General features: G+C 43.5%; 1 protein-coding gene across 2 annotated transcripts in view; it reads left to right on the top strand.

Moving 5' to 3' along the window:
- RHBDF1 (rhomboid 5 homolog 1) overlaps nt 1–13,665 on the top strand; it is a 116,986-nt gene that overhangs the window by 74,456 nt on the left and 28,865 nt on the right. For both annotated transcript variants that reach the window (XM_066576122.1, XM_066576121.1), the window contains 6 exons: nt 4,478–4,691; nt 4,775–4,981; nt 5,171–5,293; nt 6,737–6,903; nt 8,517–8,768; nt 12,499–12,610. In XM_066576122.1, coding sequence (XP_066432219.1) covers nt 4,478–4,691; nt 4,775–4,981; nt 5,171–5,293; nt 6,737–6,903; nt 8,517–8,768; nt 12,499–12,610 — 1,075 coding nt within the window. The remainder of the gene's footprint in view (nt 1–4,477; nt 4,692–4,774; nt 4,982–5,170; nt 5,294–6,736; nt 6,904–8,516; nt 8,769–12,498; nt 12,611–13,665) is intronic.

The raw sequence follows: 13,665 nt of genomic DNA, 5'->3' as shown, positions 1-13,665 counted from the left end.
TCTCTGGGCCAATGATCATTTATAATGGATTGAGGCAAAATGGAAAACGGTTCTGTGATCAGATGAATCAACATTTTAAATTCTTTTTGGGAACCACGGACACCATGTTCTGCAGACTCAAGAGGAGAGGGACCATCCAGCTTGTTATTAGTACACAGTTCAAAAGCCTGCATCTCTGATGGCATTGGGTTGCATTAGTGCCTATGGCATGGGCAACTTTCACATCTTGAACAGCACTATCAATGCTGAGCAGTATATAGAGGGTTTAGAACAGCATGCTCCATCCAGACAATGTCTCTTTCGGGGAAGACCTTGCATATTTCAGCAAGACAATGCTAAAACACATACTGCATCCGTCACAACAGCATGGCTTTACAGAAGAAGAGTCCTGGGGCTGAACTGGTCTTTCTGCAGTCCAGACCTTTCACCAACAAAACTATTTGGTGCATGTTGCCCCACTGGCCTGCTTTTGTAGACACTGGTAGAGTATTTCAAAAGCCTCTGCAGGGTTCTGTGATCGGGTTCAAAGGCAGAGAGTAGAAACAGGATGAATGGGGAAGAATTAGATTAGAGGATGTTATACGCCTCCCTAAAAAGTTGCGGGTATTAGAAATAAACCTGATTTTCCTTGGTGAATGAGATTAATGAGCATTAAAATAGTATTCTATAGTGGATGGACAACCAGTACAGCCCTGGGATGGTGTAGAGGCTTCATAGTAGCGACTGGATAAAAATAAGATCCTGGCTGCTACATTCAGGGTAGATTGGTGAGGGGAGAGTGGTACTATTGTATCTTGTCTCCACCACAAGTGTGGGTGGAGACGTAGTAAAGGCTGTATCCGCCCAGTGTACAGCCACAATCTACTGATTGGCTGCCTGGAGCAAGGTCCTAGCAGCGTGGGGATTAAGTTTTGCCTTGAATGGAGGGTTAGGGTTAGTTTCAATGTTAAGCTTACATCATTAGCTGTAAATGCTTCCATGTGAGAGCGGGGCCGCATTCACATGGAAGCATTATCAGCTAATAATGTAAGCCTAACACCTTAAGTAACCCTAACCCTGCATCCATGGGAAACCTCAGTCCCCACGCTGCTGGGACCTTGCTCTAGAGGACAGTGACTGGGTGCCCTGCGATGGGACTGCTTACAGTGCTGCGTGCTGTGGCAGACAAGGAGACTGAACACTGCGTCTGTGTTCTCCCTGCTTTCCCCGGTGGCGTCCCATCTCAGCTTCCGGATGCACTGTTTTGTACGTTTGTGGTCTCAGTGCCCCTACCATCTGCGGTTGCTGAGGAGCTGTGAGTGTCCTCTCTGCCGCCAACCCGATCTAAGCTGTTCCTGGGACGGCTGCAACTTTGTCCGGCGGGAGATCGCAATTCTGGCCACTGAAATCCCAGCTCTGCTGCCTCTGGCACGCATGTCTGTGTCTCCGGCGGCCGTACATTACCGCAGCAGCAGCAGCTGCTGGAGGACCTGCTGTGGAAATCTCCTGCAACCAATCAGGACCTTTGTGGGCGTTACCAAGACCTTAGCTGTCACTTGAGGTCTCCACTCATAATTCTGGTGGAGACATAATACAATAGTATCGGGGAGAGTTCAGTGAGGAAAAAAACAATCAGTAGTGAGTTACAGTAGTCAAGACTAGTATGGATCAGTGCAACAATTAGATTTTTTGCTGTTTCTATGGTTAGAAAAGGGCGGATTCTGGAGATGTTTATGAGGTGCAGTTGCATAAGCAAGCAAGTTTCATCATTACAAATGGCACAATTTCATTAATCTTAACCATAGTAACTTCAGTTTTGTGTACCACTCCTGGTTTATCATTAGCCCTTAATTGTCTACTATGAATTATCTATCGTATTCCCTTTAGTGTAACTTGCTCATTTGCCAGAGACCAAGTTTATAGTTCTAAAACTTCCTTAGAGTACTAAACCCATCTTACAGATCACAGTAGTTATTTGTGGATTCCATGGGGAAACTAAAGATTTATGCCAAATAAGTACAAATTCTCAGAATAGAATAGAATAGAATAGAAAAAAAACAGCACACGTTTTAACCCTTTGCAATCCAATTTTAGATTCAGGGTTTCCTAGGGGTCTTTCTCTTTCTGCCATTATACAATGGCGCCATCTGCTGGCTAGAGCCTGTACTACGGTATGGGGCATGCTGGAGAGACCCCCGACAACAGAGCGGCCAGTAATCTACAGTAAAAATACCCTGCCGGACGTCTTCTGCCATCAGAGCTGTACAACCTTCAATCAGAATGTCTTTAGATGTCAGACAGTGGATTGGAAAGGGTTAATTAAGCCTAAAAGCAGACTAAGCAGAAGACATTTGTAAAAAGGCAATTTGGTGTACATTAAATATGTAAAACATTTATGCAATATCTTACTATTATCAAATATAATATCCTGAAGTTACGGGCCCAAAGTCTGAGGCTGAACTACTACCAAGTCCAGTGTTGAAATGTAGGCCTTCTGTGCATAGATCCTGTTTTCAATCTCCTTTAAGCCTACTGAGAAACTGTTTCCTCTCAATAACTCCGACTGAACTGCTTTAAAGAATAGATTTTTTAGTGAACAGCATAAAAATTTACCCATATACTTTATTAGAATCAGTCTTGAATGTGTTATGTTTCTGAGAATTTCACATTCCTGTCGAAAGCAGCCAATAGTCTTGTCAATGGCGTCCGAAGCAGGTTGGCAAAGAAAAAAAAAAAAACCATCCCACCCTGGGGCTGGGGTATGCAGGAAGCTTCGCTTCAAAGGGTAATTTAATTTTATAATGTCTGTCACCTTGTATAACATTGCAACAAATCTTGTAGATACATGAGAGCTTTGTCATTCATTAAGCTCATGTTCATTGTACTTCTTTTTATTGTCTCATGTTGTGTGTTTAAAGCCTTTTGTATCTCTTATGTACAGGGCCCTGGAATTAACCGCGCTTTAAAGTAAATAGAAATATTAATAAATAGAGTGTATTAGGCTGCCTGTCCATGGGCGTTGCGGTATCCCGCGGCGGATCTCCGCCGCCCGGGAGCAGGAGCCGGCAGACGGATCTCCGCTGGTCAGCCTATCTGACAGATAGGCTGACCGCGGAGAATTGCGGCATGCTGCCGGCCGTGAGCGGAAATTCGCAGTGATTCTCTGCTCATGAACAGGGTTCCCCGCGACCAGATTATCGCTGCGGGGAACGCAATGAAAACCCACCCGTGGACAGGCAGCCTTAGAGCTGAAAGTTTTGGTTATTGTTTTTTGAGAGATGTTTTCTTTGTGAAGCATGCTGCATCCAACTCGTTGATAATGGCTAATATTGATAAACAATAGCTACTGTGATAACTTGGGGATTAATCGCTCTCAGACCACCATCTTTTCTACATAAAAAGGGTAGTAACACTCCAGGAACGCACGTCCACAAAGTAGTTTTTATTTGAAAATTGGATTCACCAGCCTTTTTAGCTTCACTTCACACTGGATTACAGACTTTTTAATGCATGACATTAAATGAACACCTGGCTGTCTGGCCTGTAACTAAACATCAGCATTGCCCTTACTACTAGGCCTAATGTCACTCTACAGTTCAACAGTTCACACCATCAAGGTGTCAGCATAGCAGGTGTCCTTCCCTTCCATGCAGCAAATATTTCTGTAGATAGACCACAATGGAACCAGAACTGAAAAACTCTGCAGTTTCTCAAGTACCTCCTAATTAATGTGTAGATCCACCCTTTCCCTGCCAGACATACTTATAACCAGTCTTCCACTAACCCCCTAGTGGCCACTTATGTAACTGCTCTCCTACACTAGCTGTTACATCCTCACAGCACCATAATATTAGTTATGGTGCAGTTAGGGGATGTGACCGGGAGCCAGGTGATGTATTTTTTATACTGACCTTCTCCTGCCATCCAGCGCTGTCCCCTAGTGAAGTCCGCTTGGCGCACAAAAATCAGACTATTTCCCGAGTCCAGTGCATGTGCCCTCCCATAGACTTGTATGGGACAGCGCCCACGGACTTCACGGGGTGACAGTGATAGATTGCGGGAGCAGGTGAGTATAAATACACATCACCCAGCTCCCTGTTATGTCCCCTAACAGGACCATAACTTATTTTGTGATGCTGTGGGGATGTGATGGGTTCTCTTTAACTCTGAAATATCTTAGGTTCTCTCCGGCTTGTTCTCTTGATTTGTTTCTGACATTATTGAAAAGTTGCATATTTTTATTGTGATGCATTCAATGATAGCTGGAGTCAAAGAGTTGGAAGGAAGTTGGGTTTATAAATAACTCAATAACTTTTACTGACAAGTCTGGATTTTCTTTTTCTACTACAAATCTGTGCCCGGTGGATTGTTTTTGCCTAAACATCAGAATTTATGCATAGTGATATGCAGGGTTTGTATTCAATCCTGTGCAGAAGACGACGCTTTCCTTAGTTAATCCTACCGCCCTCGCTATAACGTGTTACCTTCTTTCTTGCAGGGGCACCGCTGATTGGTTTGGTGTAAGTAAAGACAGTGATTCCACTCAAAAATGGCAGCGGAAAAGCCTTAGACATTGCAGTCAGAGATATGGAAAGTTAAAACCACAGGTCATAAGAGAAATGGACCTTCCCAGCCAAGATAATATATCCTTAACAAGTACAGAGACTCCACCTCCTCTGTATGTGGGACCAACTCAGTTTAATATGCAGAAGGTATTGTTTTAGGACCGCACTATACACACTGTTCACTCGCTTTCTGATTGCATGATATATAATCATTATTTATGTATTTGTAGATTATAGACCCTTTGGCCCGAGGGCGTGCTTTCCGAATGGTGGAAGATACTGATGGCTACAGTATGCCACATACACCTATTACTCCCGGAGCAACTTCCCTTTGCTCGTTTACAAGCTCAAGGTCTGGATTTAACCGATTTCCCAGAAGACGGAAAAAAGAGTCTGTTGCTAAAATGAGTTTCAGGGCAGCAGCTGCCCTTGTAAAGGTAAGCATTCTTATGTATTGTATGGACTGCAGATCCATTGTACAGCATTTGATGGAGGGCGTCCAGTAACTAGTCATAGCAGCTATCACAGCTCCTACAGGTCTCAGCTGAAAAATCCCACTCCGATAGAGTAATACATGCTGATTTACTGACTTACCATGATGCAAGTAATTTGTTCTATGCCTGCAGGGGCGCTCCGTGAAAGAAGGTACATTACGAAGGGTACAACGAAGGAGCTTTACCCCGGTTAGTTTTCTTGAAGAAGACACTATGGACTTTCCAGATGAATTAGATACATCATTTTTTGCAAGGGTGAGACTTATATGCCTTCTTTATTTTTGTCAAGTTGGTACGTCATTCATATGGACCTCATACATTATTTGTGAATACCTTTTCGAGCTTCATTAATATCTGATAAAGGGTTTGTAGAGCTGGAAACTGGAGGTATTTGTCAAACTTTTCATATTACAAAAATGTCTATAAACAGTCTTTAACGAATAAAAGACACAAATTCACATAACCTTAATACATAACAGAATGCTATCTTATATAAAGTCATGAACAGAAATCTAGAAGGACTCTAGCAGGAGATTACCAGGAGTGAGATCTACCAGGCTCTCGGTTGGGAAGAGGTGGACACTGTCTTTGGAAAGATATTCTTCTTATGTGACAACAACTGATCATCTCCCAGATGGAGATTGAAAATCATATAAGTGGGTTCAAAGGCGGGAAAATAAAGTAACAATTGGAACCTAGAGAGGTTATCAAAATTGTGCTTATTTACTTTAGAAGAAAGACAGCTAATGCGCAACCTAATAACTATGTATAAATATATCAGGGGACAATACAGAGATCTCTCCCATCATCTCTTTATACCCAAGTCTGTGACTGTAACAAGGGGGTGCCTTCCCAACATAGAATGGGGTTCTTCACTGTAAAAGCAGTGAGACTATGGAACTCTCTGCCTGAGGACGTGGTGATGGCGAACTCGCAAAGAGTTTCAGATGGGCCTGGATGACTTCCTTATCGTTACAATATCACATTATAGTGATCCTGGGATTATTCCAATTGCCAGATTGGAGTTGGGAAAGACTTTTTCCCCGTAAATGGGGAAAATTGGCTTCTAGTTTAATGTTTGGTTTGTTTCCCCCTTTGTCTGGATCAACATTGAGGGGGAGGATTAGGCTGATCTGGATGGACATATGTCTTTGTTTGGTCTAACATACTATGTTACAATGATATGGGATGAACAATAGATAAGTGCCCTGATCAATAGAACAAATTTTCAACATTTTAGTAACCTATCCAAAACCATCATTGATAATGATTTTAGTTGCTACTATAACCAGCTAAAAGGTGTTTTCTGGGAGTGAATGAAAGTCTACAGGTAGGGAATGCATGAAAATAGAAAAATAAGTCATACTTCTCTCTTACGTGGCTCCTGAGTCCAGTGCAAGAACTCTGGTTCACTCAATCCCAAAAAGAACTTCAGTGGTCACTTGCTGTTCATTGTGCATAGGACCAATGAGCCAATCATAGGATTCGGCTATGATGCTGACATGAACTGCAGTATGGCCGCTGAAGCCTGTGATGAGTTGACCATAGAATATTTTTTCACTCCCGGAAAACCCCTTTGATTGTGTGTTGTAAAGAAATCATAACCTAACCTTGTTCCAAGATCCAGATAATATGAAGTACTAATGGAAATCATGATGTGTAGGATACCGTGTCCTTACAGTATTGTATGTTTATCAGGAAGGCGCTCTTCATGAAGATATGTCAAGCTATCCCGATGAAGTGTTTGAATCTCCATCAGAGGCTGCCATAAAAGAGGCCGAGCAGAACACAAAAGTAGAAGACCCCGTAGAACGTACAGGAAGTGCACTGGACAAGAGTGAACTAGAGAAAAGCCATTTGATGCTGTAGGTGGACACCTGAATATAAAAACTAGATGTATCATTATTGAATAAAATCTGTATTAAAGCATACAATTTTAAAGACAGCCCCTTTCAATGGACTGTATTTGGGCATATGACCTTCATAGAAGGGACTCTCTCTCTTGGGACCTTTATAAGACAGAGGCTTACTCTCAGGTGGACTCCCACCCATTCATGTAATATATACAGATGGCTTCCATGTACTACTACCTTTTTTCCTGCAGCAATCACTAGATGTTGAGTGCTACTTTACATGTCGAAAACAGATGATTGCCTTGGGTTGCTGAAGCCAAACCAAAGTCAATCAGCTGATTACCAGGCTGGCATTATTTTAAAACCTGTGCCAACAATCCCCTTAGTATATATTCACACATAGCAGATTAAGGCCTCATGTCCACGGGGAAAATATGATTTAGGATCCGCAGCGGATTACCTGCACGCGGATCCGCACCCCATAGGGATGCATTGACCACCCGCGGGTAGATAAATACCCACGGATGGTCAATAAAAGGGATTTTAAAAAAAATGGAGCATGAAAAAAATCTGGACTATGCTCCATTTTCGTGCGGGTCTCCCGCGGGGTCGGCTCCCGCGGGCTTCTATTGAAGCCTATGGAAGCCGTCCGGATCCGCGGGAGACCTAAAATAGGAATTTAAAGAATTTACTCACCCGCAGCGGGCCGGGAAAGTCTTCTCTTCCTCACGGCCGCATCTCCCTTGCTTCGGCTCGGCGGATGTGCCCGGCGCATGCGCGCAGCACGTCGGCGACGTGCCGCCGGCGTGAGGAATTCATCCGCCGGCCGAAAAAGAAGATCCAGCCGTGAGGAAGAGCCGACCTTCGCCGCCCGCTACGGATAGGTAAATTCTAATAAATTCTTATTTTCAGCGCTCATGTCCGCGGGGCAGGAGGGACCCGCTGCAGATTCTACATGTAGAATCCGTAGCGGGCCCGATTTTCCCCGTGGACATGAGGCCTTAGGGCAGAATTTTCTTCAACTCACAATGTATTCCATATATCTGAATGTGCATGGATTTCTGCAAGTCCCATTCAGATGAATGGAACAGTGCACTTGTATAGCAGAGCTATACAAGTGTACATGTGTGACCACAACTCCGTTCATTCAGGGAAACTCCGATCAGACACTTATCACCTATCCTGTGGATAGTTGCTTGCTTATTTACACGGGACAACCCTTTTAAGAAATTTCTGAATAGAAGAGATCAACTGATACTTATAACTGCAGCAGAGTTCCCATAGCATGTAGGAACTTATCGGCAATTTAGATGTATGAAATCTGTATCATGTTTACCAAAGGAAAGCCTCAAATAATAGTTTGTGAAGTTTCGCTATACTCTGCCCCATCTGTAGTCAAATCTAGCATGACGCATAACAGAAATAACTGCTGTACATTAACACTGGGCAGGCTCCGTCGCAGTTATGAGCAGAAGATTTCCATTTTGCCACCAGAGCAGTTGTTTGCTCGGATGCCAAAGTGCTGCAGTCATTTGTGCCAGTGGAACAGGTTTCTCCTTTCAGCGAAAGTATGATTGTGTCATAGCTTGCATATTCATAAAAATGTACATTCTGTGTGTTCTCAGGCCGCTAGAAAGAGGGTGGCGGAAGACAAAAGATGGACATCTCGTACAGCCAAAAATCCGATTGTGCCAAGAAGTTGTCAGCATTGGTCCTCAAAAGCGAGGACAGCGTATAACTATCCCAGTGAGGAAACTCTTTGCAAAAGAGAAAAGGCCATATGGGCTGGGAATGGTGGGAAGATTAACAAATAGGACTTATCGCAAGAGAATAGATAGCTATGTAAAAAGGCAGATTGAAGATATGGATGATCACCGGTAAGCCTAATTTAAAGGTAACAGAATAAGCTGCTTATGTAGAAATTGGCGTGTGCGGTACTGCTAAGAGGCCAGCAGACTAAGGGGCTTGTCAACAAATAGATGTTTGCTATGTACGTTCTCTTTCCGTTTAGTTTTGTTTTTTTTAAATGAAAAATCTAAACTTTTTTTGATGCCTTCAGCTATTTTTGCAAGCAATTTTGGTGGTGTTTTTGGCTACACATAGGCTTTTTACTGCTTCTTTATCTGTAGAGATGTGTATGGGAAAACGTCTCCAAAAACACTAGACCCTGAATATGCTGTAATTTTGTAATAACACCATGGACCCCAAAAATGGCACAAACGTGAGAAAAAAACAGAAGCTCACAATATTTGTAGGGCTTTTTATAGTCTACTGTTGGCCTACAGGTAAGATCCTGATGTGGGTTTTTTTGCCTTAAAAATATGTCGAAAAATATGGCATTTTTTCCCCAAACGTTTTCCATTAGACTTCTCTATAGGAAAAAAACGTCACCGCTTGTAATTAAAGCAGGAAATTCATGTACTTTTTTACAAGCCTGCAAAAAGACAAACTATGTGTCCTCAGCCGCTGCGCTATTCAGTCATCGTCACTGTGGTGGGTGCAGTGAGCCTGTAGTAAGGAGGACGGGGGGAGCACAGAACCCCAGTTCTCAAGATTGGTGGGGATCTTAATGGTGACAATCCCACTGACCAGACTATGGATAGGTGATAAAAGTTAAGGTTGGGAATAACCCTTTAAGCTGTTGTTATAAAAAGTTTTGACCATTGTCAAGCGACGGAGCTACAGCGCAGGTGACCTCATATAGGTCTCTTACCTGTAACTTCAGGGCAAAAAGTGCAACAGAGCAGCATGAATGAGGCGCCTGGTATAAGAAGTTTGCACTATTTCATATACAAAGTTACTTGCATTACTGTATAGGCACTATGGATGCTTCTATTATTGATATGACCGATTCAATTATTTGGTCTGTTATCTGAGCATTGCTTGAGGCTGTTTGAGCATTGCATGACTGCATTATTTGGAGGGCTGTGAAAACTATATACTAAAACTATTTAGGACATGTGCTGGTATTACTTGGAATTGTACGCAAATAAGAAAGATGGGACAATACCTCTGCAGCGCCACCTGTTGGAGGACAGAATTCCTGCAAATCAATGTCCAACCTTTTATACGAGTCTTAACAAAGATTGAAAGAATTGAAAACTAAGCCAGAATCCATACACAGACAGCTGTTTCGGGGTGTTCGTCCCTCATCATTGTGCTGGCTTGCCTCTTGAGAGGCCTGTGACGTGGGTCAGGAGGGGTGTTGTCTCTCCTTGAGGAGAGCACCTAGAAGGTTGAGTGGGGAGACTTAGAAGGCGATGCTAGCTCCTCTGGGTAGTATGCAAATGGAAAGATGGAACAATACCTCTGCAGCACCACCTAGTGGATGACAACATTCCTGCAAATCAATGTCTGACTCTTTATAAAGGCCTTAACAATAGGGTCCGAATAACACTGGGAGTAATAATGCCCACTTTCCGCTCAGCTGGCCAGCTTTTGGAAAGCTTTTCTTCCAATATTTTCCGCCACATCTGTGACAGAACCTCCGACCGAAGATTCCAAGAAAGATGTGGAACCGCCCGTATCAATGCTGTGCTTGTCGTCATATTAATAGAAGGAATGCAATACGTTATGCCTATAAGCACCTGAGCTTATTAATTATTATACATCTTGGGGCCTATATTAAAAAGGTTGTCAGAATGCAAAACCTTACCGCACTAACACTTTGCTTTCTATTTAGCTGTTTCATCGTAGGGACAGCAGAACAGAAAGAAAAGGTTTCCATTTTTTTGCCCATAGAAATGTATTGAAATCGAAAACCTTCAGTTTTAATCCATTTCTGTATTTTTCATCTCGATTCTGTTTTCCTCACTACAACAAAAGAGCAGCCTGCTGCGCATTTGTTTCCAGTTCAAAAAACAAAACCAAAATGGATTGCAACGTTTCTGTCTTTTTAACACTGCTGTCAATGGAAAAGTGGACGCAAACAGAAAGCTATCCATTTGCTTCAGTAAATGCAAATTGACTCGCCTTGCATCACGAAATCGGGCCGCCCAAGCCCTGAGTCACGCTGTCTATCACGCCTCTTCCGCCCCCACACTCCCCTTAGCAGTGTTTCGGTGTCTACAGAGGCGCCAGAACGCTGGAGGGGCGTAGTAAAAGGCCCGACGGAATGACTCGGGGTCAGGTGGTTCGCCTCTGTGACTCTAGACGGGTTGAATTGCATATACGGCAGGAGCTATTACAAGTCAGTTTTTACAAAAATGCAATACATGCTCACTTTTATAAACATATGTGCAGATTTAGTGTAATATGGCAGGGGGCGCTGTGGAGCAAGTATAAAATGCATATGACTGGTGATATACATTTCTATATATGACTTCTTGCTTGATTTGCATGTAGTTGGTTGCTGTGGTCAGGGTAAACAGCCTGGGCTTTACCATCGGTATGGAGGTCATGTTCATTGCACTGTAGCACTGTTTGCTTTGTGAATTCTCTCTATGTATTGTGCTGACATTTGCATACTAAGATTTGCAAATATTTGCTCTGGTAAAATGGTGCAATGGGATCGTCTCTTGTACAGATATTTCTAATTGAATAGAATGGGTAGGAAAATGTGTACATACTGTAAGGGAATGTGTCATCAGAAAACATCAGAGAAGAATGGACATGAATCAAGCATTTGCGCTAGTAAAACATGTCAACATACCTTTAGTCTTCCCCTCTCCACTGATCTGAATTTGCTGCTTAACCTCTTAGTGACCACCCATACGTGTTTTCACGTCCTGGGTGTCTGGGATTGATTCTACAGGGCTGTAAAAACCCAATGGTCCTGTAGATTAAAGCCCCGGGGTTAGGGAGCCTGGAGCTGTCATCGGGGGCCGCAGTGTGCTGCGGGGTCCAATGTATAACGACGAATGCATAAAAGTTTTTTAAAAGTTTACGAAAAAGTTTAAGTTTCATCTTCCCTCATGGATCCAATCCATGAGTGAAGATAAAGCTACTAACCTCTGGCTTTCACGAAGTTCCGCGACGATCTGGTCCTGAATGACCTGTCGCCGGCTTCTGCACATGCATGCCACCAGCAAAATGTTGGGTGCATGCACAGAAGCTGGGAGAATCGGGGAAATTTAAAATCTCCCTGCTCCCGGTTACCAAAGGTAGCCTAGAGATTTCACCGGGGCGATCATGTAAAAGTAAAAAAAAAAGATAATGTTAAAAGACTTATAAGGCCATCCATGCTCCACTGGGATTTGCATCAATATGCAAATGATGGATGGAACAATAGGTGGCGCTGCAGAGGTATTGTTTCAACTTTTCATTTGCATTTATCCCGGCGGAGCATGGACGGCCTTAGAAATCTCTTCACCCACTTTCTAAGTGCTCCCCTTAAGGAGAAACGATACCCTTCCTTTCCCACATTCCTATGTGAAACACTGAATGATCATTGTTTAAACCACCCGACAAGTGAACAAGCCGACATTGATCTTTAATGCTGTCTGAAACTGAATGACGAATGAGAACCTTGTTTGCTGTTCAGTCATTGGCTCACCGTTCCATCTAAAGGCACCATTAGGCCCACTTGACAGCAGCGTTGCTAGCAGTTAGTGAAGACTGTTACATGCCACATAACTGTGATAACCATTAAGCTTTCTGTCCTCTCAGGCCGTTCTTCACTTACTGGATTACAGTTGTGCACCTACTGATAACCATCCTGACTGTATGCATCTATGGTATTGCACCTGTTGGATTTTCCCAGCATGAAACCGTAGAATCAGTAAGTAATCCAAGCTCTCCAGTCCTTTATTTCAGACGCCTGATTTTCCGCTGTGTTGCTGACTGTAATTTTATGCACTTGAACTTTTGTGCAATCGAATGTAATGGAATGCACTAGTGGGTATTATTTTACCCACATTTCTTGCCTTATCGAGTAACACTGCATACCTGGGATAGCTGGCATTGCAGGAGGATGTCAGATTGTTTGGACTACTGTGCACTCTGATAGCAAACATATCATTGAGAGAACTCTTACATAGAGAACAGACATTCACTCCCCAAGCCCCCCAGACTGAATCACACTCTACAGAACGCTCATTGAACTCTATTGGTTGTTGCAGAGTTTACTTACTGTATGTACTAAGGTGAGCTGGGACCATTTCCCTATAGGCTGCTAGGTGGATATGTGTAGCTAAATAGAAGTGTTGCTGTGTTCATCAGACTGTGTATTACAAACTCTGAGACCATTAAAGGGGTTGTCCCGCGGCAGCAAGTGGGTCTATACACTTGTGAATGGCCATATTAATGCACTTTGTAATGTACATCGTGCATTAATTATGAGCCATACAGTTATAAAAAGTTTTTCACTTACCTGCTCCGTTGCTGGCGTCCTTGTCTCCATGGTTGCCGTCTAATTTTCGCAGTCTAATGGCCAAATTAGACGTGCTTGCGCAGTCCGGGTCTTCTTATCTTCTCAATGGGGCTCCATGTAGCTCCGCCCCGTCACGTGCCGATTCCAGCCAATCAGGAGGCTGGAATCGGCAATGGACCGCACAGAAGCCCTGCGGTCCACGGAGGGAGAAGATGCCGGCGGCCATCTTCACCGGGTAAGTAAGAAGTCACCGGAGCGCGGGGATTCAGGTAAGCGCTGTCCGGTGATCTTTTTTAACCCCTGCATCGGGGTTGTCTCGCGCCGAACGGGAGGGGGGGGGGGGGGTTTGGAAAAAAAAACAACCCCGTTTCGGCGCGGGACAACCCCTTTAAGGTAGCGCCCCCTTATGGGTATTCCAGTACCAGGGACTGCATGAATGATATCTCTAACTAAGATTCATGTGG

Source organism: Eleutherodactylus coqui, chromosome 8 (genome assembly GCF_035609145.1).
Source record: "Eleutherodactylus coqui strain aEleCoq1 chromosome 8, aEleCoq1.hap1, whole genome shotgun sequence".
Lineage (NCBI taxonomy): Eukaryota > Metazoa > Chordata > Amphibia > Anura > Eleutherodactylidae > Eleutherodactylus > Eleutherodactylus coqui.
This window is presented reverse-complemented; position numbering and strand designations above follow the sequence as displayed.